Source organism: Daucus carota, chromosome 9 (genome assembly GCF_001625215.2).
Source record: "Daucus carota subsp. sativus chromosome 9, DH1 v3.0, whole genome shotgun sequence".
Lineage (NCBI taxonomy): Eukaryota > Viridiplantae > Streptophyta > Magnoliopsida > Apiales > Apiaceae > Daucus > Daucus carota.
In genome coordinates this window covers 40422472-40449319 of record NC_030389.2, presented here as the reverse complement: position 1 = coordinate 40449319, position 26848 = coordinate 40422472, and the positions used below count along the sequence as shown (strand labels likewise).

Below are 26848 nucleotides of genomic sequence, written 5' to 3'. Positions count from 1 at the left end.
GCGCCTCCTAAATTTGTGAAATTCTGTAAAATTCTAGGTAGTTAACAAATAGGAATCTTATAAGTAAAGATTATAAGTAAAGAGAGATAATTCAAAAAAATTAAAAAATAAAATCTATTAAAAATGGATATATTTATCCAATTATAATTACAATTTTATCATAATTTAAATGATTCTTGAGAAGATACGCGGGAATTCTGTTTAATTTTTCTAATTTTTTGTGAGAAAATAGGTAAGGTAGCTAAAAAATAGTAATCGTAAGAGCGATATAATTCTAAGTAGATAAGAAATAGGAATTTTAACAAAAATATAATAGCTAAAATCTATGAAAATTCTAAGTAATTAAGAAATAGGAATCCTAAAAGAAAAGAGAGATAATTTTAAACAATTAAAAAATCTGAATCTTAAAGAAAAATATAATAGCTAAAATCTATAAAATTGGATATGTTTATCCATTTATAATTATAATTTTATCATAATGTAAATGATTCTTAATTAGTATTGTGCTTGAGGGGAGGGCGGCCCAAATTAATTTTTATCTAAATAATAATAAATTTTCTATTAGTATTAATGTTTGACGGTAAAACGGCTAAAACAATATTTATCTATTATAATGTATTTTTTATTAAAATGGTACCACGGCTTAAAATAATTTTTATCCGAATATAATCTTTAACTTTATCATAATTATAATATTTTTTATTAGTATTGTGTTCGACAGTAGGGCCACTCAAACTAATGTCTATATTATAATATTTTGTTATTAGTATTGTGCTTGACAAAAGAGTAGCTCAAACTAATTTTTATCTATATTATTATATTTAATTTTATCATAATTATTGATTAATATTGTCTTTGATGGGAGGGCGGGTCAAACCATTTTTTTTATTAGTATTGTGTTTGACATGAGGGCCACTTAAACAAATTTTTATATTAATTATAATATTTTTTCTTATTGATATGTTTAATAGGAACATGACTTAAAATAAATTTTATGTAAGTTTAATATTATTTCGTATCAAAATTTCTAAAAAAAATTCTTGATTAGTATTGTGTTTGAGGGGAGGGCGGCCCAAATTAATTTTTATCTAAATAATAATAAATTTTCTATTAGTATTATGTTTGACGGGAAAGCGGTTAAAACAAATTTTTATCTATGATATAATGTATTTTTTTATTAAAACGTGACCACAGCTTAAAATAATTTTTATCCAAATATAATCTTTAACTTCATCATGTCTTTGATGGGAGGGCGGGTCAAACAATTTTTTTTATTAGTATTGTGTTTGACATGAGGACCACTTAAACAAATTTTTATATTAATTATAATATTTTTTATTAATGATATGTTTAACAGGAACATGACTCAAAATAACTTTTATGCAATTATAATATTAATTCCTATCAAAATTTATAAAAAATTCATAACGCCGCCGCGAAGCGCGGCTTTATTCACTAGTTAGATATAATGTTAAAAAAATATTCAAAAAAATATTGATGTTTATATGTTTTAAATCAATGCAGATGGTGCAGGTTTTATCTCTACGGATTGATTTCACGCCAATGTGGTATTTAACTTAGAATTTTTTTATTAAATCAGAAAATCTTATATACTAATAGAAAATATCACAGTTACACCTGCTTACGGATTGATTTCACGCCCATGTTGTAAGAAAAACAAGAATCCTCATGCTCTTCGAGTGCGTCCGGATTATGTCGGCAATATCAATATATCACATATAGCCGAGATCATGCCACCACCAGAACAAGGTACAAATCCGTTAAAACTAAGTAGGCGATTATGTAGTATGAATTATCAGAGATGTCAATCGGGTCGGGTATGACATAATTCATATTTAAACCTGAATTTTTTATCCATTGCAGAATCCGATCCAAACCTGAAAAATATTCGAAAATTAATACCCGAATCTGATCCAACGGATTTCGAATCGAATTCGGGTACATTCGAAACCCAAATTTTTTGGATTGGATATCTGAAATACTCGAAAACCTCTATCTGAAACTCAAAATCCGAAACCCGATATCAGAAAATTAATTTAATATACTAATAGCACTATAATGATAAATAATACTGTAAAATAAACGTCTAATTTACTTAACTATTACTGGTACATCATCTAACTTAAACATATATAAATCACTAATCATTTAAGATCTCGTAAAGTTTATGATTTAAAAGAGGCTCTAACTAATTACAAGATTTTTTATTTGAAGAAAAATATGAATATATATAAATGAATTTTATTTGAATGAGATAAAATTAAACTTGAAACATACTCTCTTCGTCAACTTTTACAGGTCCTTTTGAAAAAATTACCCATCTTGAGAAAAAAATAGTTGAATAATTAGTTTCCCTTGTACTTCTAACAAATGCATTGAATTAATAAATTGATTTACATGTATATTGTGTTTGAAAATAGAAATAAGACAAGTATTTATGACTTGGTACGTCAGCTATGAAAAATAGGAACGTATCTATGGATGGAGACCAAGCCTTATTCTGTAGTTACCAACATAATCTCAGACCAATTGGAAACATATATAGATGTGTATCCGCCCTCCGCCCACCTGGTTATAATTTATATTCTTCAGAAAAGCCTATGCGCGTAGAATATCACTAATAAAGACTGACTAGGGCATTTTCCAAACTGATGACCTGTTATCTAGAAAATTGGATCTTAGTTCAAAATAACACAGACAATATAAAACAATGGTTAAATCGATTCCAGATGTTTATAATTTAAATAAAAAGCATCCAGCCTCATGATCATGAGACGTGAGAGGACTCGATTAACAAAATGCAACAGTAGAACTGGTACTTTAAAATGAGTGTTAGGTGCAGCAAGAGGTTGATGTTTATTGATTTATTATTGAACTAACAGTAAATAAAAAGATATAAGAAATTTAGCAAAATAAAAAAATTAGAAGATATAAGCAAAAAAATATATTTTTCAAAATTAAGTATATATTTGTACATTTTTGTTATTGTGTACAAAATTTTTGTACATGATGACAATTGATGTAAAATATTTTAATTGGGGTTGTTGATGTGAATAAAATGACACATTACAATTAAAACCTGCCACATATTATTATATACAAAATTTTGAACACAATTACGTGCACGAAACATTTTCCGTAAAAAAAAGTGGCCGCATCTCAGTTATCCAGAGACAAATATGATGCGAACATTTTACATTTTTTCTTTGGAGGAGCGAGCAACACCTTGACTTTAACCTGTTGAATATGCATGTACTAACTACGTACTCTCTCCGTCCTATAATAAATGAGCTGGTTTGACTTTCACGAAGATTAAGAAAAAGATACTCTCTCTGTCCCCTCATTTGTTTACAGTTTTTTCACACTGCTCGACACGCATTTTAAGGCTTATTTTTAATTTTTTTCTTTTTTGTATAAAAATATAAACATCAAATTTTTATTCAGAACAAAAAAAAGTTCGAAATAATTTATCGAACTACGTTTTACGAGAGCATTATAATGCGTGACGAGCCCCCGTCCCCCAATGTAAACAAATGAGGGGACAGAGGGAGTAGTAAGTTTAGTTGAAAAATGGGAGAACCTATCAATATTTAATAATAGATTTGAGATAGTGGAGGAAAGTAGTGGGTGTAATAGTGTTTATATTATTATATAATGGAGATAGTGGAAGAAAGTAGTTAGTGTAATAGTAGAAAGTAGTGTTCAAAAATAGTAAGTATGTGGACGTCCCAAAAAAGAGTAAAAGTCATATAAAATGGGAGTACTGAGTAACAATATATACGAGAGAGGGTGCTCTACTAAAAAGTCTAAAATGGTACATACAGTAATTAAACCATGAATTTTATATCACACTCCTCGTGAGATCAAACATGAAATATTAATTAGTATCTGATCACGCTGAACACATAACAAAATTTTATTGATTGTGAACAAATTATTGATACATAAAATGAAAATTAGATGCCTTACATCATCATATATTGATCCCATAGATATATCGAAAACATCATGCACGTACGCCATTAATATTACCTCATCTTGTTCGGCAATGAGGACACTTCATCTTAGTAGTGGTGAGGGGGAGGTGAATTAAAGTAATAATGATGCGTGGCTGGTGGTGGTGGTGGCGGAGACTTGTACTTGTAGTGATATTTTGGTGCGGGATAATGTGCAGGTGGTGGCGGAGACTTGTACTTGTAGTGATGAGAATGGTGCTTAGGTGGTGGTGGGGCATGAACCGGATGGCGCGGTGAGTGATAATGAAATGGTGGTGGCAATGAGTGCATGGGAGGAGGAGGAGGAGGAGGAGGAGGTGGAGGAGGTGGAGGTGGGGGAGAATAAATAGGAGGTGGTGGCGGAGGATATTCCACAGCTCTTGGTGGAGGAGGGGAGTGATAAAGCGTTGGAGATTGTTTAGGTGGTGGGGGAGATTTTCGTTTCTTTGCTGCTGTTTCTGATGCTAAGATGAGACACACTAGTACTACAACTAGAGAGATTGCTATTGATCTTCCCATCTTTAATTTGTTTTGTATTAGTTAACTAAAGCCTTGTATTTATAGGCTTAATGATCTTAATGATCTTCACATAAGTGATATATATGTAGATTAATATATGTGAATCATCGGGGAAAATTTGAGTTGAATAAGTGTTGAGATTAGAGGAAGCCAACAACTATCTCTTAATCTGTATTAGAATATTAAAATATATATTAAGGGCCAGTAATCCAGGTTATCTGATCCAAATGTCAAATGCGTTTGTCTTGTTTTCATTGTATGACTTAGACTTTTAGAGTCGGTGAATATATGTATGTTTTTTCGTTGCTGTTGTTTATAGAGTAAAAACTCCACTAGCTGGTATCCTTACCTACTTCCTTACGGTCAGAGTAACTCCAGCACAATGCTGTGACGAGGTCTATACCAGGAGAATATGTGATTATCTAGTGTATTTGGGTGAATACCAAAGTAATACTCCCTCTGCCCCAGTGGCGGACCCAGAAATTTTTCTCACTGGGTTCCTTATTTTACTTTAGTAATATAAATAATAAATATTTATTTAGATATCAATATTTAAATTTTTGATATTAATATTAAATGTTAATTTAAAGAACACCGGAAACTAAAAAGTATATATTTAGACAAATATCTTAATAAATACAACATTTTAAATTATTCCGAACACCAATCGCCCAATAGTTAATAAGATCTCTAAATTATTGAGGTAAATAATGAGTTTGGTAAATATTTTAGTGGGTTCCTGCTAAATTTTAAATTAATTTTTAACCGAAATTTACCTTATAATTACACTTCGGTGGGAAGTTGAGTGGGTGCCCGGGAACCCATAGCCAAGGCTATGGGTCCGCCCCTGCTCTGCCCCTAGGTAGTTTAGGTGGGGGGACGAGAGTTCGGCACGTATTTTAATAATAATAGAAAACATAGTTCCCCGTAACATATTTCTTAATTCGTTTTTTCTAATAAAAATTTGAATTTTTATACACAAAAAGAAAATTTGAAAAATAAGTTACGGGACTATATTTTATAAGAGCCTTAAAATGCGTGTCGAGCGGTGAAAAAAACTGTAAAGAAATGACAGGGACGGAGGAAGTATATATTTTTATATATTTTTTAAAGTAAATAATTTAAATTTGAAAAATAAGATAAGACAAACAAAAAAGATAAGACAAACAAAATCATACAAAGAAGTAAACTCTATATTTATATTGTCGCAAAAAAAAAAAAAAACTATATTTATATGTTTGAATTTAACGGAGAAAACTTGTGAGTTTATCTCAGGGTTCTTGTCTGCTCTCGCTAAGTCATTGGGCATGATATCTCAGACAGCTCTACGATGAAGAATTCAAGGAATATATCAGCTCTGCATTTGAAAGTCAAGGAATGGGTTCATACTGCATCTACGACTTCAACCTTTATTTCTCTCCCAAATTTCACTCAGTTCAACATGCCAACATTTAACGGATTATTAAACTTTTTCCCCCTAAAATGAACAAATATTGTTACAAGTTACATAACGTATTCATGTTTGCTGGATCTTAACTTGGCAAGTGTCAACGCGATCTGCATGCTAATACAAACATCATTGTAAATTTAGCAATTATTCTTATTACCATCTTGAATATCGTGGTTTATATGCTCCAAAAACTTCAAGAAGCAGAAGTCGTGGAGCAAAATAACTGGCTTCAATCATTGTCTACTCGACAATCATGTTACCGTTTCTCCTTTAATGAGATGAAGCGGGCGACATCTAACTTCCACGACGATTTAGTGATCGGAAAAGGCGGGTTTGGAAATGTTTACAAAGGAACTCTGGGAGCAACTTTAGTTGCCATAAAACGGTTGAAATCCATGTCGAGTCAAGGATCCACAGAATTCCGGGCAGAGATTGAGATGCTCTCAAAAGTTCGGCACAGCCATCTAGTGTCCTTGATTGGTTACTGTGATGAAGGTTATGAGATGATTCTTGTTTATGAATTTATGGCAGGTGGCACGTTAGCCGATCATATTCATAAGAGGCTTAGACAAGATGACACTTCTTCTCCACCTCTTTCATGGGTTCGACGTCTCAGGATTTGCATCGGGGCAGCTCAAGGACTGGACTACCTTCACACTGGAACTGGCATTTACCAGAGAATCATACACCGAGATGTAAAGAGCACTAACATCTTACTTGACCAGAATTTTGAAGCTAAGGTTTCTGATTTCGGATTATCTAGAACAAGTCCAGCAAATCAGGCAGATACATTCGTAAGCACTCAGGTGAAAGGAAGCTTCGGATATTTTGATCCTGATTATTTCCGAACTCAAAGGCTCACGAGGAAATCCGATGTGTATGCCTTGGGTGTTGTGTTATTTGAGGTCTTGTGTGGAAGGCCAGCAGTGTACAAGAATCCGGATAACGAGCGAATTAATTTAGCTGGATGGGCACAACAATGCTTTAAAGAGAAATGCTTGGGAGAGATTATTGATCCGGGAATAAAGGCCAATGTGAATCCTGATTCTCTAGAGATGTTTGTGAAAGTTGCAATCCAGTGTTTACATATCGAACCTAAACAGCGTCCCACTATGGCTCAGGTTGTGGTTGGTCTTGATTCTGCCTTGGCCTTGCAAGAAAATTTTGGTCCAGAGATGATAACTAGTGATGATAACCAAGAGGAAACAGATATATCATACCATGAGGTGATTAATGAAAATTCTGAAAATGAGATGCAGGGTATATCCAGCGGTAGGCATCAGAAAAAGCGGTCTTCTGTTATTAAAAGATTTTTTGCTTCACTCTCACCTGCAGGTCTTGCCAGATCAGGTAATCTTAGTTTTGATTCTTTAAGGAATCTTCTATTAATTTTATAAGGGATTTTCTATGGTGTGCCCAAGAGCACACAATAGTCCTTAACTCCAATAAAAATAGCTCATTTGATTGGTGGATGAACAATAAATGATGATGGCCCCCTGCATTCACATCTACTCCACCAATCAAAATAAGCCATTTTTATAGAATTTAGTGTTTATTGTGTGCCCTTGGACACACACTAGAAAGACCGATTTTATAATTCCTATTAATCTTATGTATTAGACCAATACATCGCTAACTGATCTAATTATCAATCTAGCTAATTAATATTATTGTTTTCTAGGAGATCTCCAACGGTAGAAAACCATGCTAAAAATTGAATTGGCATACCAAAAATAAAAATATTGCCAATTTTCAAAAAATTACACTTCAACCGTGCCAATCTATTCTCTATCATTTTAGCCAACTTCATATGGATGACTATATTTGTCGAACTTCTACAAAATGTAAGAAATGTGTTGAAAGATTACACATCATTTATTATAGCCAATATCATTGAAGCACAATGTCTCAGAGATTCATCAAATTTTACATAATATGTTACATGTTCAATTTAGCCAACGATTATAGGCAACCTCACTGTAGATGCTCTAATTGTATTCAAAAAATTTCTTTATTAATTGACTTTCAAAAATATTTATATAAGTCAAACATTGCTCGCTTAGCTCGAGTTTGACTAAAAAGTTTGGGCTCGAGCTCGGGTTCGAACCGACCTTTAATTTCAAGTTCGAAATTCGGCTCGTAAAGGCTCGAGTTCGGTTCGAAGGCTCGAATCAAGTCACCAAATATTGACAAATCTCGAAATATGACCGGTCTGGTTCGATTAAATATAAAAAAATATAAATAAAAAATAAATATTTTTATAAAAATATATTTATAATAAAAATTTTAAAAATAATAGAGTCTCAATAAGGCTCGTGAACTTTATGAGCCGGGTAATTTGAATCGAGCTCGACTTGGTAAAACATTCCATGATCACGTCATAATGTTTCCTTCAACAAAATATCTATAAGATTCAAGCTACCAGCAAGTTCCCCTTCGAGGCTATGCAGGGGGATGATGCTTATTATACTCTTTATAAGGGTTACGTTAAAGAGAAAACATTTGCTGTTGCAAAATGGGGTACTGGTCTGGTTACTACAATAAAGAGATTGAAAGATAACCCAAATTTCGAGGAGCCGTGGTTGGTTAGTCTCATTTTTCAACTTTTGCCCGCAGTACTTTTTCCTGTCACCTTTTAGTTTTAGAATTTTTGTTGTTTATGTTTTATTTTAAGCTGCTAACGAACTCTGTCACCTCTTATATTACAGACAGAAATCAATACTTTAGGAAAACTTCGTCATCCTAATATCGTACAACTAATTGGATATTGCTGTGAAAAGAAGCATCGGCTTCTAGTACTTGAGCACGCACCTCATGGACAGGGCCGGCTCAACCAAATTTGGGGCCCTAAGCAAAACTTAAAAATGAGACCCTTCTATATTTATATATAATTTTTGTATATAATATAAATTTATTAATATAAAATCTTTATCTCAATATATTGGATGTTGAACGATGAAGCTGAGAAAAATTTATAATAGTTCAGTATTGAGTCGTTGAGAAAGAGTTATAAGTAGATGTACACACAACACTGAAAAAGACAAGCTCAAACACTAATTTCATCATAATTATTTATGATATATATATTTTAATTTTTTTGAACAAATATTCATATAAATATGATAAATATTATTTATAGAAACATAATAAAAATAATTTATATTTCAAAAATCTTTCAAAAAAATGATACTTTACTTAATTATTCTCATTTTTAAATAATAAATCAAAATTTTTTATATTAATTAAATATATTAAAAAATTAAAATTATTTGCTAAAGTTTGTTTTCAACAAATTTTTAATAACACAAATATTAATATTTATATATGAAGATATATATAAAAGGTTTTAAAAATTTGGGGCCCTTTTTTGTTTGGGGGCCCTAAGCCCCTGCTTAGTTTGCCTTACACTAGAGCCGGCCCTGCTCATGGACCCTTGGACCAGCTTCTGCGTGAGTTTCTCAACATTATTAGCTCTGATATTATCCTCTTATAAAAGGATATTATGTTTTAAAATATCCGCTGCTTGGAGTGGCATGCTATGATGTTGCAGAGGAAAAATTACAAGAGCAAGTTGCAGCAGTGCTTGTGCTATAAAAGACAGAGATATTCCTATAATTTAGCATTAAACAATGGTTTTTGGTGTTTTAACCTTATCACATCTCTGATCATTGGTACAAGTCTTGTTCCGAAATTTCACCAGCTCTCCAAAAACTCCACCTATATGGAGTACACTATTTTTTTCCAACCTAACTTTTCAACTTTTGATGAGATGGTTTTTTAAGCGTTGTATGCTCAAAACAAAATCTAGCTCTCCAGCGTTGTATGAGAAAATTTTTAAATTTTGGCCGTTCATAAACTGATCCAACGGTGGGAAAATCGTGTGTTAAATAACAGCTCCTCAGCAATCATATGCTGGGGACCTGGACCCGGTATTAGATCAATCATATTTACATCTATCTTTTGTTTTATACTTAGCACAAAGTACACTATTCTCTGTCTTAGCATGAAATATGAAACACCATTGTATGATAAACTTTAGTTTTCATTTTATAATATAGACATGAAATAAGATATAACACGCCAATTAGACTTGGCCTAAGAAGGTACCTACAAAATTGTTCAACTTTTAAAAAGGGACAAAACATGTATTTGTAATCTATGCCTGTGAGATAAACTGATTCTTGATGCAGTTATTTAATTCAGTTGAAACAGGGGATTCTGACTCTCAACCGCTCTCTTGGAAACTGCGTATAAGTATTGCTCATGGAGCTGCCAAGGGGCTTGCATATCTTCACAGTCCAGGAGTAAATGTTATACATCGTGATGTCAAAAGATCCAGCATATTGATTGACTCAGTATGTAGAAGCAATGATGGTTAAAATTTACTTCCAACCATTGTTCCCACTAAAAATATAGTTTTGCCTGACAAAATTTCTATTACTGACAGGAATACAATGCAAAGCTCTCTGGTTTCTGTTGCGCTAGGAATGGACCAGAAGATGAAAGATCCCATGTTACTACACTTGTTCGCGGAACATTGGGTTATCTAGATCCCGAATATTTTCATTCAGGTTAATATTTCACATAATCTCAAGTCTAAAGGGTTTAGCATATTCTGTATCATCTTACGTCCAAAAGATTCAGAAAAAATATTATTACTCCCTCCGTCCCACCCAGTTGTTTACATTGGGTTTGGGCACGGTTAAGAAATATGTATAAAGTAGTGGAAAAGAGGAAGAAAAGTGAGTGAAGTGGTGGGACCCATTTATTTTTAATATATAAAAGAGAGATAGTGGAGTAAAAGTGTGTGAAAGGGGAGAAAAAGTGATAAAGTGGTGAGATCCATTAACTATTTTGGGAAAGTTTTGTAATGTAAAAAATTGAGTGAGACGTCAAAAAAAAGGAAACTGTAAAGAACCTGGTGGGACGGAGGGAGTATGTTTTTTCTGGAAGTTGATCACACTTTATGTGTGGCAAGTAGATTGCAAATATCAGTAATCAAGTAGGGCACATACTCCTTGCTTCTGTTTTATCTATGTGCTTTACTTTGTCCCCATCTTCAATCTTCATTTTGTAGCTTTTCTGATCCCATGATAATCTATTCTTATGAAGGTGAATTAACAAAGAAAAGCGATATCTACAGCTTTGGAGTTGTCCTCCTGGAACTTTTGACAGGACGAAGAACAATTGAACTTTCAAAAGCAGTCGAGGAGAGGAATCTTGCCTCCTGGGCTGTGTCTCGGCTAAGCGAAGAGCATGTGATAATATCGGATATAATGGATGCACGTATAGAAGGCCAATACACTGTAGAAGATGCATCAACAGCTTCTTCCCTCGCACTTAGATGCATCTCACAAGATTCCAAATCAAGACCTGATGCAAAGCAAGTAGCAGAAGAATTAGAGCAGCTTCTTTCTTTGATAAACTTGAAGGATACACACCCAACAAGAACGACTTGAGCAAGTCAACTGCAAGAAGTTACAATAAAAACAATGATTAAATGTAATCGATATAGTTGAGTTCTGTCATTTTTATAGAATATTTATGGTGCCAATAAACTACAACTCCGCTGTATAATATATTTCTCCATGTTAATTTTGTTTAAAAACCCGTTTATCTTATGAGTTATTAATAAAAATAAATTTAATATTTTATTTATTTAATAGATATAGAAACAGAATAAATTGCTCAAAAAATTCATAGCATCAAATCATTTTCTCACTTGCTTGAACACTTATTTTCACTTAATAAAAACTTTTTAAATTATCACTTCTTTCGGATTCTAGTACTCATTTAATTATGTTTATGATATCTTATAAGCACTAGTGTTTTTAGATTTAATTTTTTTTAGTAGGGCCTCGGTCCCCGGTAGACAAAGCATTGTGATTTAGGTAAATAAATGCACAATTCAAACGCCGCGAACCTCCACAAAGATGTGTCAGGTTTCGGATTGAATTTTGGATCTGTATATTTAATATCCCCCCGTTCATTTGAATTGGTTCAATATTTCTAAAATTTCAGATTTGGATCGATTATCAGATTATTTTGCCAATCCAGATTCCAGACGAGAAACTGGAATATTCAGTATAAATTTTCAAATTTTTATGTGCTTTTGTTTATGGGTCAGGCCCCTGTTTCTGTTTATGGGCCCAAATTGTTTTGTGTTGTATGGACTTGAGTGAGTCAACTACCGGTGTAATTGTAGAGAGTTGGGCCTATTGTAGAGACTTTCTTTATTTATATTGAACTGGGAAGTGAGCTCAGAGCTTTCTTATCTCACTGTTCTTCTTCTGGTTGTACTTGTACCACAATGACACAAAACTGGGAATTTCTGTTTGGATGTACAAATAATGTTGTAAATGGTGTGATCATTCTGGTCATTATCTTAAATGTCGCGGTTCATAAGTTTCGACAGCTCCAAGAAGCAGAACTCACCAAGCAAAAAAAAAGAACAACTCTTGTCATTGTTTACAAGAGAATTGTGTTATCGTTTTTCACTTGACTTGATCAGATGCAGCGGGGGACAACTAACCACTTTTGGAAAGATTTCGAAGAGCAAAGAAAATAGGCAGGTTTTCATTCTTTTCTTTATTTATTAAACTCGGAACACATTTAACTAGAATAGAGTGTATAATTGTCTTTTACCTCGTCAGGATGGATTGAAGATTCAAATCCTGAAGGGTCGTTAAGCAAATTTTTGGAAAACTCTTAAAAAAATTTAAATTTTATGGTGACATTTTTATAATTTTTTAAATTTAGAATGATTAAACAATGTCAAAAAATTTAGGGCTACACGTGTTCACTTGCCTCTTAGTAGAGTAGCGATGACAGAGTGTAGATAGGGAAGGAAATGAACTTTATATTCCAAAAAAGAAAAAGAAATAAGGGATGACTAGTGGGTTTTAGGGCATCACTAGTAAATTTGAGAATGTCGCGGTAATTTAGGGGACACTATTGGAACCGCATTTTAGATCACATTCCCTATGTTTGAGCTTAGGAGCTTGTTTAGGGAAGCTTTTGGACTCGCTCTTATCAGTAGTTGAGTCACAAAACGATGTCGTATTATCCTGTAGCAACCTTAAATCATGAGCCTGTAACAGTTTGAGCAAACAACCAATGACAGAGACACTTGCTCAGAGTAGGGGAGGACAGGCTTGAGTGGTGTAATTTTACCTGCATTTCTCCTTTACTGTCTTGTATGTCCTTTCCAGTTTAATTTCAGTTATTTACAGTACCAGCATTATTCCTTCAGTTTATTTTAATTTCTGTCCAGTTAAGTTTGCTTATCATCTTATGACAAAATAAAAAAAGTTTGCTTATCATCTTTATATCAAGTCACTGGTTACATCAAACTACCTTTAAAATAAGAAAAAAAAGTAATTTACTTGAAAGCTTCATATGCATTTTCTCTGAACTTGTTGCATATTATAAAAATCCTATGAATTATGGGTCTGGTCCTGGCAGTCGTATGTTAGGGACCATTTAACCGGCCTATCATTTTCTGGCCATTGGATGAATATCCGGCAGCCAGCGCTTTTTTAAGCACTGGAAAAGGCCTCGTCCAACGCTTTTTAACCGTTGGATATTCATCCAACGGCATGAAAATGATAGGCCAGCTGCCAGGGACCTGGACCCATGAGTTAAACGTCCCTGGCATATGAGTTGTTTGTTTTTTATTATTGAATAATTATTGCAGAAAAATAGATGTTCTGCGATGGGTCATGGGTTTGATATCGTCACATTTGACTAGTATCATATTTTAGAGGTTAGCAATTGTATTATTAAGTTAAGTAGCCATCATGCTCACCCTACTTGTGCTGCTGGGTCCGAATCTTTTTCTTCTGTATTGACTTGATGAGTGAGTCAACCATAGGTGATGTTGTAAATAGTTGGGACCTATTATTAGCTTCAATGAAATGGTTCATGTACCTTCTTCATTTTTTCATTGTGAAGTGAGTTTAGAGCTGTGTTGTTATTACAAAACACTAATTATGTCCAGCTAGTGTCTCCCTGTTCTTCTTGCTGCACATGTGCCGTAATGACACAAAACTGGGAATTTCTGTTTGGATATACAAACACTGTTGTAAATGGTGTGATCATTCTGGTCATTATTTTAAATGTTGTGGTTCACAAATTTCGACAGCTCCAAGAAGCAGAAGTCACAAAGCAAAAAAACGAACTCTTGTCATTGTCTACAAGAGAATTGTGTTATCGTTTCTCTCTTGATCAGATGCAGCGGGCAACATCTAACTTCCATGACGAACTGGTGATCGGAAAAGGTGGATTTGGGAACGTTTACAAAGGTACTTTTGAAGTTGGACCAACTGTAGTTGCTATAAAAAGGTTACACTCCTTGTCCACTCAAGGACCATTAGAATTCAGGACGGAGATCGAGATGCTCTCAAAACTTCGGCACAGCCATCTTGTGACTTTGATTGGTTATTGTGATGATGGTTATGAGATGATTTTGGTTTATGAATTTATGCCAGGTGGCACACTGGCTGATCATCTGTATAAAAGGGTACGAGAAGGTGATAAGTCTGTACCAACTTTGTCATGGGTTCAACGCCTCAAGGTATGCATTGGAGCGGCGCGTGGACTTGATTACCTTCACACAGGCACAGGCCTTCAACACAGAATAATACACCGTGATGTAAAGACAACAAACATTCTATTGGATGAGAATTTGGCAGCTAAGATTTCGGACTTCGGATTATCTAAAATAAGTCCAGCAAATCAGGCAGATACATTTGTAAGCACTCTTGTTAAATGAACCTTTGGTTATTTGGATCCATATTATTTCCAAACTCATCGACTCACAAGGAAATCCGATGTGTATTCCTTTGGTGTGGTGTTATTTGAGGTCTTGTGTGGAAGACCGGCAGTGGACAAAACTGTGGAAGCAGAGCAAATGGGTTTAGCTGGATGGGCACAACATTGCTATAGAGAGGGACTCTTGGGGAATATTATTGATCCTACAATAAAATCGGAGGTTCTTCCTGATTGCCTTGAAGCATTTGTGAGAATAGCAAACCAGTGTTTGCATATTGGACAAAAATACCGTCCCAATATGGCTGAGGTTGTCGTAGGTCTCGAGTCCGCCTTGGCTTTGCAAGAAAAGAACACTGATTGTAGTTTGCCTGAAATATTCACTAGTGATAACAACCAAGATGACACAGATTTTTCAGCACTTGAGATGGAAAGTGCTGATTCCGAAAAGGAGATGGTGGTAGTTTCTGAAAGTAGCCATCAGGAAACGCAGTCTTCTACCAGAACGACTTTTACAAAAAGATTTGGTGTTTTTCTTGCACTTGCAGCTCGGGCATTATCAGGTAAACTTAAGTATAAGTTCATACAGCAAATCAGCAATATTTGGGTACTTGGAATTGTAAACTCGAGACTAAAGATTTAGGAAATGACTTTAAATCTTCACAGAGATGTGCAGACAAATTTTCTTACAAGTAATATTAAAACACAATCAAGCTAATTAATCATCGTGTACTATTTTAAATCAAAGATTCTAACAGATTCTTCATGTTATAGTACAAGATGGTGTTATAATGCTTAGTTAATTGCAGATAAATTTTAAATATAGCTATAAACTTTATTCAAAAAAAAAATATAGCTATAAACTTGTTGATTCTCCTAGATCCTAATTGTGGATTTAAATTGTTTGAACTTCCATAATTCTTTAGAGCATCTCCAATGGTGCTAGATAAAAATGGTTGGCGAAATTATACAAAATACTAATCATGTAAAATTTGTCGAACCTGTAAGACATTGTGCTCCGATGGGATTGACTATATTGATTGGTTATATCTTAAAAATGATATGTTATTATTTCAAATTGTTACAAATAGAATATATGTCTTAATACGTCCCGTCACTTGAGCACAGACTTAGGACTTGAATAATTGAATATCGCTTTGAACAAAACTCTTTAGTGGAGTGCCAAGTGATGATGGTTGCCTGTGTTAATTTGGAGATTTGTTAGAGTACCAATGGGTCAAGGTTCAGACAGCCAAGTAACTGATTAAGTGACTGACTGACCTTATGTGTTAGGAGGACTACCTAATTTTAATGAATCACAGTTATATGGTAATTGTTCTAGAAACTTTTATTCAGTTAATGAAAACTTTTTGAAAATATGACTTTCTCTTTCTAGTAGTCGTTTAATTATGTTTCTGGTATCTTATAAGCACTTATATTTTTAGATCTCTCTTCTTTCTTTCAGTCAATACAGATGCAAAGACTTCAGAAAACATAACTCGAAATTTGAAAGAGTTTAATTTAACTGATCTTGAAAGAGCGACAAATAACTTTGAAGAGGTGTTAGGCAGGGGACCGTCTGGAAGGGTTTTTATAGGCTGGGTCGACGAGAATACTTATGCCCCCACTACTCCTTATACTGGATTACCCATTGCCGTTAGAAGATTTATTCCGGATCAGCAAGGGCATATAGAATGGCAGGTAATTTGACTTCCATATACCCTTAATTCCTTAAATGTTGACCATCACTATCTGCTATTTGACTTATGCTCAGTTGAAATTATTAGGATTCCATAATATCTTTTAGCTGCTATAAATTGACCAAGTTGTGGAATATTTATTTTTCAAATAAAGGGCATATAGGTTATTTCTACAGAAGTTGTATTGATGGACTTTCTATGTTCAAAGGAAAGTCTTACTATTTCAGTTGTCTGTGCCATGATCATAAAATTCTAACACTCCGTTTTCCAGTGTCGATGAAGAAAAGTGATACGGACTACAAATGGCATACCCCGAGATTGATAATTATATAGCAGATGAAATCCAACAATAATAATTCTTAACTATTTTACTATACACATTCATCATGGATATGTGTCACTGCTATAGATAGTGTCTCTTGGACAACTTAATGTACTTTTGTCAACAATAATGTATTTATCTTTTGGTGCAGATGGAGGTAGACCTCTCGAGAGAGTGTAGCCATCCCAATTTGGTTAAGCTTTTAGGATATTGCTCAGAAGGCGAGGAACGTCTCGTTGTTTATGAGTATATGCAGAATAGAGACTTGGATACCCACATTTTCAGTAAGTGAGACATACTTTCTGAACTTGAGATACTAATTAGCTTTAACCAATTGCATCTCCATCTTTAGAAATACTTACCAAAATTTGGTCATCTTACCTTCATCTAAGCATTAGATGTAAACCAGTATCCTCTTTCCCTCTTCGGAAAGAAAAAATATTTTAAGTTACCGACCAGAGTTATTGTTCTTTCTTAAATGTTTAGTTTCAAAGGATTATGATGCATCTCCTACTTGCTTAAGATCCAAGTATCCTTAAATTGTGTTATATTGTGTCTCATAATGCAAGATTAAGTGTTTAAAGGGTTATCATATATATGTTTGTAATCTTTGGACTATACATCCGAATATTGTCATAGTAATGGTATTGCTCTGAGAGTGCAGAACCTCCAAGCCAAGCAAAGAAAAATGCAATAGAACCACTCCGCTGGGAAGTTCGGCTAAAAATATTGATCGGAGTAGCTCGATGCCTTGAATTTCTCCACACAGCAGAACAAATATTCATCTGTCGGGATTTGAAGACATCTCATATCTTACTTGATGAGGTACTTTACATCGTCATCAATTTCTCATTATACATCTTAAAGCCACTCTATCTAGAATGAAATTTAATAGAGCCAAGTATAGTTCACTAACAGTTTTCTTATTCTATATTTCCAAAATTTAACTTTACAGAAATTTGATGCAAAACTTTCACCCCATGGATTGGCAAGGTTAACAGAATCCAATAGAGACACAGATGTGACTACACATAGTGCGGCAACACTTTGTTATGCAGCTCCCGAATATGTGATCTCTGGTAATTAAGTTCCCTTTATGCAGTAGTGGCGGGTTTACTTTTTTAATTTTATGCTTTACCACAGCAAGGCATTGTTTGATTCCTTTTTTATCAATCTTGACTGAAACTCTTAATATTTATCTTGAAGTGTTGTCAAGTTAAAGATTGAATGGATTTTATTATATATATGATAATTCACATTAGAATAGAGTGCCATATAGTTTGATGAATTGTTGGTCACAATTGTTTTGTTATAGTCTTGATTGCTTTCGCATGTATATCATATAACTATGTTAATTTTTAATTACAACTTAGTATAAGCTGAAGATAACTTGGGATAATAACACAGAGGAAGGAAGCATTTAACTCGTGTCTGTGTACACGAGTTAAGAGTTAGTATCGTTTGGGCCAGAAGGAGCGTTAGAGAGCATTGCCTAATGATAAGAATATACTGGTACAGATAGACTGACGACAATAAGACATCAACCAATTTGCAGGTGTTGTCAGTTTAGAGACGGATGTTTATGCTTTTGGCGTGGTTTTGCTGGAACTGATGACAGGTATACGGGCGAATGAAATGCTGCACTTTACAGACTCCATAACATATCATGATGACAAACAGAAGCGCTTCGTATTTTATGCAACTTCTCTTGATACTTATTTGGATCCATGGTTGGAAGATAGTTACCCAGGAGGTGCCCGTAGTCAACTGTTTCCTTTCATAGCTTCAGTCATTACTGAATGTTTAGATAGTAGTCCTAGCATGCGGCCTTCAATGTCAGAAATTGTCGAAAGCTTGGAGCGTATTGCTACTATTTGTGGGTAAAACTTGTAAAGTTGTAATTTAGAAGATTCCTTTCTTTTATATCTGATTGCGGAATCAAGACCCTAAAATGATTTTGAATTTGTGCTCTATTAGTATTAAACCAGCCGTGGTAGAATATACATTAGTCTCCCATGGTCCGTGGTTGTTGCTCTCAGCTTTGGGGCTCATTGGCATCATAGCTGAATTTATAAAATTGGCTTAAGTTCCTTCCCTTCAGTTACTTACATGCAGTTACCAAAGCCAATCCAACAAAATGCATTTACCTCGTGTACGTTGTAATGTTGTTTTAAATATTACTACAAGATTCCTGTCTGCAGTTGTTGAAATTTAACTAGATGAAAAGTATGTAGTTGCTGATTCTCACCAGTGTACTTAGTATTTTCCTTCCCCAGAACTCTCCAATGCCGGGTCGTGTTGCTTCTCAACAGGCTGAAGCGTGTTCCTTCCCCAGAACTCTCTAATGCTTTAGTACTCGTGTTCTATATCTATGAAGGCTGAAGCGGTATGTGGAACAAACACCTCTGTAGTAATTTATTAGTTTAAAGTTGAAAATCACTTGTACAATCAACTCTATTTTGTGATGAAACTTATTACCAAGAAGAGGCTCAACTGAGCACGATTGGATAGTCCAGTGGTGGGTATAAAAATATAAACACCAAATTTTTATTCAGAAGAAGAAAAAATTCAAAATAATTTATTAAACTACCTTTTATGAGAACATTAGAATGCGTGCCGAGCCCCCGTCCTCCAACGTAAATAATTGAGGGGACGAAGGGAGTATAAACAAGATTGAATATGCCCTACGTTAATTTTGAAATGGGTTAATTATCTAATTGGTCACTGAAGTGGGGTTAATGTATCAAATTGGTCACTGAACTCAAAACGGTATCAAGATGGTCACTGAAGTGGCCATAAATATCAAACAAGTACCTTTAAATATTAGTTCAAGTAGTAAAAATATTATTTAAAAAGTTTTACACATTATTTTTGAATGTTACCAAAACCAAGTAAAAGGTTATGACTTCTAATATTTATGATAATATATTTAGATTTTATCAAGTTTATTTATTATTTATTTTTAATTAAAACAAAATAAAATAACTTGATAAAATATGAATATATTATTTTAAATACTACTGTACAAGTTATAACCTTTTAGTTGGTTGTGTTAACATTTAAAAATAATGTGTAAAACTTTATAAATAATATTTTTACTACTTGAAAGGTACTTGTTTGATATTTATGGTGACTTTAGTGACCATCTTGATATCGTTTTCAGTTCAGTGACCAACTTGATACATTAAACCCACTTCAATGAACAACTTGATAATTAACCCATTTTGAAATTAAACTTACACCCTGCGTTTAAAACGGTTAATCTTAAGAATTTAGAAACCTGCCGTGTGGGCTTATGGTCGTCACAACTGACTTTTCCCTGCAAAAACAAACATACAATCTGTTGCCATCTTCTATTTGTCTCCTTCCACTGATTGTAATTTGTAAAGAGTCATTCAACCACAAGTTCATCTTAAGCTGAAGGACATTCTATCATCTGTTGCTGCATCTTTTTGTTGTTGATTTTTTTATTGTCTTAATGATATTCATTCTCCCTCGCAAATATCTTCTGAATTCTATTAGAGCAAGGAATTTCCATTGCCTTGTCGCTTTCATTTTACTAGCCAAATAATAATATCTTTTATGGAAACACAGTTCTTGTTTGACAACAATTTCAGTATTAGTCTGCAAATTTATTATTTTCTAGCTTTTATATCGACCAAGATACTAAGCGCTACTGATCATCTTAGGAGGTGTTAATTTTATAGCTTGCAGAATGTGAAGGTAGAGTTATTCATGCTGCAGTCATTCGTGCTGTACTGCTCGGCAATGACACAGAACTGGGCTTTTCTATCTTGTTGAAATATAAGTATAAGATCCATAAAGGGGCCTCCTCTAACACCTTAAGGTTTTAGAGGGAATGGTTCTCTACATGGTATCAGAGCTCAGGTTTGCGGGAGGTCTCGGGTTCGAGCCCCTGCCACCCCCCAATATTCTCACAATTCAAAATGGACACGAAGGCAATTTATACCCCAAAGCTGGGCGCCCGTGATCCACTCTTCAACCCAAATAATGGGATTTCGAGTGAGGGGGAGTGTTGAAATATAAGTATAAGATCCATAAAGGGGCCTCCTCTAACACCTTAAGGTTTTAGAGGGAATGGTTCTCTACAGATATACAAACATCATTGTTAATGGAGTGATTTTTCTCATCACTATCTTGAATTGTGTGGCTTACAAGGTCCGGCAGCTTCAAGAAGCAAAATTCGTGGAGCAAAACAACCTACTGATATCATTGTCTATTCGAGGGCTGTGTTTACGGTTCTCACTTGACCAGATGTAGCAGGCGACATCTAATTTCCACGACGAGTTGGTGATTGGAAAAGGCGGGTTTGGGAAGGTTTACAAAGGTACTCTTGAACCTGGACCGACTGTAGTTGCCATAAAAAGGTTACATTCCAAGTCCAGTCAAGGATCAACAGAGTTCCGAACAGAGATTGAAATGCTTTCTAAACTTCGACACAGCCATCTGGTGTCTTTGATTGGTTACTGTGATGAAGGTTATGAGATGATTCTTGTTTATGAATTTATGCCAGGTGGCACGTTAGCTGATCATATTCATAAGAGGCTTCGACAAGGTGATATTTCTCTGCCACCTCTTTCATGGATTCAACGCCTTAAGATATGCATTGGAGCAGCTCGAGGACTGGACTACCTTCATACTGGAACAGGAATTCAGCAAAGAATTATACATCGTGATGTAAAGACCACTAACATTTTACTGGATGAAAATTATGCAGCGAAAATTTCAGATTTTGGATTGTCTAAATTAAGTCCTGCAAATCAGGGAAGTACTTTCGTTAGCACTCATGTCAAAGGTACCTTTGGTTATTTGGATCCGTATTATTTCATAACACGTAGACTGACGAGGAAATCTGACGTGTATTCCTTCGGTGTGGTGTTATTTGAGGTCTTGTGTGGAAGACCAGCATTGGAAAGTAGTCTGGAAGAAGAGCAGATAGGTTTGGCTGGATGGGCACAATACTGCTTCAGGGAGGGAATCTTGGACCAGATTATTGATCCCGGTATAAAAGATGAGGCCTTTCATGGTTCCGTAGAGGTGTTTGTAAAAATTGCACTCCAATGTTTACATATTGGACCCAAAGACCGTCCCACAATGGGTGAGGTTGTGGTTTGTCTCGAGTCTGCATTGGCACTGCAAGAACAGAACACAGCTTCTACTTTACCAGAAGGCTCAACTGTCAGTCATAACCATGAGATTGTGGATTATCCATTAGATGAAATGTATAATGCTGTATACAACCAAGGAATTAAAAAACATGGCGCTGTTGCCAGTCGTGGACATCGAGATGAAAAGTTTCCTAGAAGAACCAAGAAACAAAAATATGTGAAGCCTGCCAATATTTCAGGTTTGTGTCATTAGCTTGTGTTACAGATTTGTAATTGCGATTTCAGTCCTTGAACAGAAGTAGTTCTAGCATAATTAAAATGGACAAAGTATTGTTTTTCATCTGTGTTATTAACATATTAGGATAATAGTTTGTGCTCTTTATGTTATGTTTATAGCCTCACAATATGATTCAGGTTTTAAGAGTTTGAATCCTTCTTTCAGTTGATAGAAATGCGAAGGCGTCAAGCGACAGTAATGATGTGCTGTCAAGTGATAGTAATCAAAATTCGGCAGAATACCAACAATTGACAGAGTATCCATCAGAGATACCAACAATCTGGAACCAGGAAGAAATTCTGCAGTCACTTAATTTGAGGATTTTTTCATTTAAAGATCTAAGTGTAGCTACCAAGAAGTTCCACCATAAATATTTGTTAGGGCAGGGTAGTTTTGGCCGTGTTTTTAAGGGTTGGGTTGATGAGAACACATTTGCTGCTGCAAAATGGGGAAGCTTCGTATTTAACTCCCGGAACCTGGTAATCGCTGTAAAGAGATTAAATCAAGGAGTCCAAGGTTACGAGAAGAGGCTGAAAGTACTAACTACAAAATCTACGGTGTTTTATGCTTATGTTTTACATTATCATGTTTGATTTCACAAGCTGGCTGAACAACCCTTTGCACGTCTTTTACTACAGGCAGAGATTAATTTTCTGGGGAGACTTTCTCATCCTAATCTTCTAAATTTGATCGGATACTGCTTAGAAAAGGAGCATCGGCTTCTAGTATATGAGTTTATGTCTCAGGGCAGCTTGGAAAAGCATCTATTCGGGAGTGAGTTTCTCAATCTTATTAGCTCTAATCCATTTTGGAAAAAAAATCTACTAGAACACCACTATGCATGTGTAATGTGCTAAATTAGAATGTATAGTTTGATGTTGCAATGACGTTTGATGAAGTTTGATCTTTCTCCAGTGCCATTATCTTTACATATATCTCCAATGTTAGAATTAAGGTTGTGTTGAACTGTTGATTAACTGATTCTTAATGTAGCATCCTTTTTAATTGAAACAGTGGGTTCTTACTTTCAACCGCTCTCCTGGAATCTTCGTATAAGTATTGCTCTTGGTGCAGCAAAGGGGCTTGCATTTCTTCACAGTCCAGAAGTCAATGTGATTCATCGTGATTTTAGAACATCCAGTATATTGATTGATTCTGTATGTGGAACATATTGATTGTTTAAATTTACTGTCAAATAGTGTTCCCATTAAATTAGTTTTGCATTGCAAACACTCTACTACTGATTGACAGAAGTACAATGCCAAGCTCTCCAATTTCGGGCTGGCAAAAGAAGGGCCGGAACATGAAAGAACCCTCGTGTCTACAAGAGTTATGGGAACATCCGGTTATGTGGCTCCAGAATATGCAGCTACAGGTTATTATTCCACATAATCAGTTGTCAAAAGGTTCAACATATAGCATATTCCATCCTCATTATGTATTCTTTAGATCCCTTGCCAATATCTTCTTATGTAGGTCATCTTACGAGTAAAAGTGATATCTACAGCTTTGGAGTTGTTCTCCTAGAAATATTGACAGGACGAAGACTAACTGGTGAGACTCTTGCAACAAGGGCATGGGCTAAGTGTTACCTTACCAGCAAGCACGGGATATTGTATGTCATGGATGTTCATCTCCAAGGCCAATATACTGTCAAAGCAGCATTAAAAGCTTCCTCCCTTGCACTTAAATGTCTTCGTGTAGATCCCAAATCAAGAACTGATGCAAGCTACGTAGTAAAAGTATTAGAGCTCCTTCAAGATTCAAAAAAATATCAGAAGTGAAGCCCTCCTGGCTCAGAGGTCTTGAAGCATCAAGGTGCAGGAACTTTTGAAGCTTCCAAGTTATAGTGTGGAAAATTCACTTCATCCGTACCGGTATGAGTGTTAAATACAGATAAGTATCATGAATTTGTTCAATTTCCAGTCTATTTGTGAAAAGAGGAGCTGATTAGTTACCATAATGAAAGTTGGTTCTCTGAATATCTGAGCTTATACATATTCCAATTGCATGAAGATATGGTCAATGTGAAGAACTTGAAAAAACAGTTGTACACCAAGCAAATTTGCTCAACAAATAAATAATGAATCAATGTATTGTACATCATTAACAAGCTCAAGAACATGACTAATTATACAATCCTGTATCAAAGGAGTGAAACTAATTCCAATCTGTTTGCGAAAACTTCCCAGTTCCCACCAAAAGATTGCTAACTAGCTGGCATTGATCTGGAGCATGAATCATGATTACCATCTCATGCATCCTTCAATGTAGAGAATTATCTCGATACACACTGCTTAAGAATATATAATGTATGCTGCACACCTCGTTTATAATTTATATTCAATTTCTATTATGGTTGAAAGAAAATTTGTAGTTGTTGTAAGGTAAACCATGTGGTATATCTCTTGAGTTATCATCAGAATGCTTCTGAAACTTGGTGTTTGACGGTCTTGTTGTAAACCTTCCTTGCCTGTTCTTTCTTCGTGGTTGAGTGGAACGAGGAAAAAACACTCCAGTTCCTTTGCTCTGCTCTGTTATGCAGCTCTGCTCGTAGAACATTTGTGATTGTGTCGGAGGCCTTGGATGAATCACTCGAGAAAAAGGCTAGAGAAAAAATACAAGAAAAAGGATCAGGACAACACAAAAGAGTACTATATGTTTACTAGATTAAGCTGTTTTTTCATTCAATGAAAAGATGCAGGGAAGAAGAACCTGAAGAGAATTAGCAGAAGGATGTCGATAACTTGAGACCGGAAATTTAATAGTATCATCATCATCATCATCATCGTCCATTATAAGAAGAGAAATCTGCTTGTCTAAGTCTGCAAAGAAGATGTCATCTTGATCCATAACTTCCTTAGTTATTTTGTAATTTTTTTCCCTCTGAGATTCTTAAGTTTTCTTTTCTGTTTTGGTTAGAATTGAAATATGGTTTGGGCATAAATGAGTAAGATGTTATAAAGAGGCATGCAAGGATGGGTTGAGCAATACAATTATGAGGGAGTTGATGTGCATGTGGGGTGGTAGGGTTTATTTGGCAATCTGTCTCACAAAGTCCCCACAGAGATTTGAGGATTGATGTTTAGATTTTATCAAAATATAAGAGATGGGAATGGAAACAAACATCCCATATCTGATCCAAGAATAAGTAAGATAGATCAAAGATTCACTTCTGTAACATGCTATTGGTTGTTACTGCTATTCCTCCCTTTTTTCAACTAAACAGATGAATGTAAAATGATAATATAATTAGAAAAAAATAGAATGAAAAATTATAAATAATTTAAAGGAAAAAGAAGAATATATGAGATAATAGTGATCGAGCATGAATGAGTCTTGAATTTTTAATGAAGAGGATTATCGGGAAAATAGCGAAGAAAATAATAGAACCTTCCTTTCAAAATATAAATACGTGACCGGATTTCGAGTTCAATAATGAGGATTATCAGGAAAATAGTGAAAAAAATGATGGAACTTTCCTTTCGAAACATAAATAAAACATAAATATGTGTATGGATTTATGATGGAATGATGAAGGCAATAAAATTATGGGGTGTTTGACCGGGTTTAGAAACCCGACTTTTAGATTTATAAGTTCAAGCACTTATTCATATTGTTTGCGTAAAAATTCAAGAAGTACTTATATGAAATGGAGAATACTAGCTTTTAAATCACGACATCTACTTATTTCTCAAATACTTTAATCAATTATAAGTTTGAACTTAATTCTAACTTCTATTTCATTTCTTTAGTTTAAACAATAAACACTTATTTTGAACCACTCAAAAGGCCCCTATAAATATTTTTGTGCAAAACGTAACAATCATCGACAATAGCATTACTAGGATCTTAAACAAATCAAACTGTTCGTGAGTTACTGGAGCACGGCTCGTAAAATATTCGAATTTTTCAATTCGATAATAATCGAGCCGAACTCGAGCTCGAGTTATTTGGATATTTTACCGAACCGAACCGAGCTCGAGTTTCAAATTACTCGGCTCGTAAGTTTGCGAGCCTTATCGAGCCTCTACAATTTTTTAATTTTTTTATTATAAAAATATATCTACAAAAATATTTAATATCTTATTTATAATTTATATATTTAATCGAATCGAACTCGAACCAAACCGATCATATTTTGAGTTTTTGTCAATATTTGATGACAAACTCAAGCCTATCGAACTGTTTACGAGCCAAGCTCGAACTTGAAATTAAAAGCTTGATCGAACTTGAACTCGAGCTCGAGCCCCAAACTTTTCAATCAAGCTCGAGCCGAGTCTGACAGTGTTCGACTAGGCTCGGCTCGATTATACCCTCCGCGTAACTATGGAAAAAGAAACCCTTTTTTTTAAGATAGTCGGCACTAAATCTAGAAAGGTCAAAGGACTATGGTGCAATTTAACATCAAAAGAAAATTTCAAATAAAATTAAAACATCGTATCCGATGCAGGTATTTTGATTCAAACACTTTAACTAAACATAAAAGATACAGTAAACAGTTACAGCTTCATTCACAGCCTTCTCAACGGTTGAGTTGTCCGTCAAAAGTTAGTCAATATGAAGACAGTGTCTCGTAGGACCATTTTTCAGAAGATGACTGTAGGTGTCTTTGAATTATTGTTTTAAGTTCTGAAATTAACAAGTGGAGATCCAGAGATGTGGT

At 34.6% G+C, this 26848-nt stretch overlaps 4 protein-coding genes and 1 pseudogene across 5 annotated transcripts; 3 read left to right on the top strand and 2 right to left on the bottom strand.

Annotated features, from left to right (window-relative positions):
- Window positions 1-4085: 4085 nt before the first annotated feature.
- Window positions 4086-4535, bottom strand: LOC108201631 (extensin). The gene has a single exon (XM_017369919.1). It carries the CDS (start codon window positions 4533-4535, stop codon window positions 4086-4088), a length of 450 nt encoding a protein of 149 aa, XP_017225408.1.
- A 1529-nt stretch (window positions 4536-6064) lies between these two features.
- On the top strand, window positions 6065-8251 carry LOC135149319 (putative receptor-like protein kinase At5g39000). Its single transcript, XM_064084798.1, has one exon. The coding sequence runs from the start codon at window positions 6165-6167 to the stop codon at window positions 7380-7382; it is 1218 nt and encodes a 405-aa protein (XP_063940868.1). The 5' UTR covers window positions 6065-6164; the 3' UTR covers window positions 7383-8251.
- A 131-nt stretch (window positions 8252-8382) lies between these two features.
- Window positions 8383-11607, top strand: LOC108201630 (receptor-like cytoplasmic kinase 176). Of its 2 annotated transcripts, none has more exons than XM_064084800.1 (6): window positions 8383-8570; window positions 8694-8805; window positions 9417-9434; window positions 10198-10340; window positions 10433-10556; window positions 11098-11607. In XM_064084800.1, the coding sequence occupies exons 1-6, from the start codon at window positions 8430-8432 to the stop codon at window positions 11442-11444; spliced, it is 885 nt and encodes a 294-aa protein (XP_063940870.1). In that variant the 5' UTR covers window positions 8383-8429; the 3' UTR covers window positions 11445-11607. The 2 variants fall into 2 exon arrangements, with proteins under 2 accessions (XP_063940870.1, XP_063940869.1); XM_064084799.1 differs by having other exon boundaries at window positions 10189-10340.
- Window positions 11608-13843: 2236 nt separating this feature from the next.
- On the top strand, window positions 13844-24164 carry LOC108201628 (receptor like protein kinase S.2-like; annotated as a pseudogene).
- A 66-nt stretch (window positions 24165-24230) lies between these two features.
- Window positions 24231-25237, bottom strand: LOC108202883 (uncharacterized). The gene is made up of 2 exons (XM_017371481.2): window positions 24898-25237; window positions 24231-24789 (listed from the first exon to the last, which is right to left on the bottom strand). The coding sequence occupies exons 1-2, from the start codon at window positions 25033-25035 to the stop codon at window positions 24526-24528; spliced, it is 402 nt and encodes a 133-aa protein (XP_017226970.1). The 5' UTR covers window positions 25036-25237; the 3' UTR covers window positions 24231-24525.
- Between the last annotated feature and the right edge of the window lie 1611 nt (window positions 25238-26848).

Coding starts and splice junctions, on each gene's coding strand:
- LOC108201631 (XM_017369919.1), bottom strand. CDS start 4,535: ATGGGAAGATCAATAGCAATCTCTCTAGTTGTAGTACTAGTGTGTCTC.
- LOC135149319 (XM_064084798.1), top strand. CDS start 6,165: ATGCTCCAAAAACTTCAAGAAGCAGAAGTCGTGGAGCAAAATAACTGG.
- LOC108202883 (XM_017371481.2), bottom strand. CDS start 25,035: ATGGATCAAGATGACATCTTCTTTGCAGACTTAGACAAGCAGATTTCT. Junction 24,790..24,897: donor CTTCTGCTAATTCTCTTCAG/GTTCTTCTTCCC, acceptor TTTTTTCTCTAG/CCTTTTTCTCGAGTGATTCA.
- LOC108201630 (XM_064084799.1), top strand. CDS start 8,430: ATGCAGGGGGATGATGCTTATTATACTCTTTATAAGGGTTACGTTAAA. Junction 8,571..8,693: donor ATTTCGAGGAGCCGTGGTTG/GTTAGTCTCATT, acceptor CTTATATTACAG/ACAGAAATCAATACTTTAGG. Junction 10,341..10,432: donor CCAGCATATTGATTGACTCA/GTATGTAGAAGC, acceptor TATTACTGACAG/GAATACAATGCAAAGCTCTC.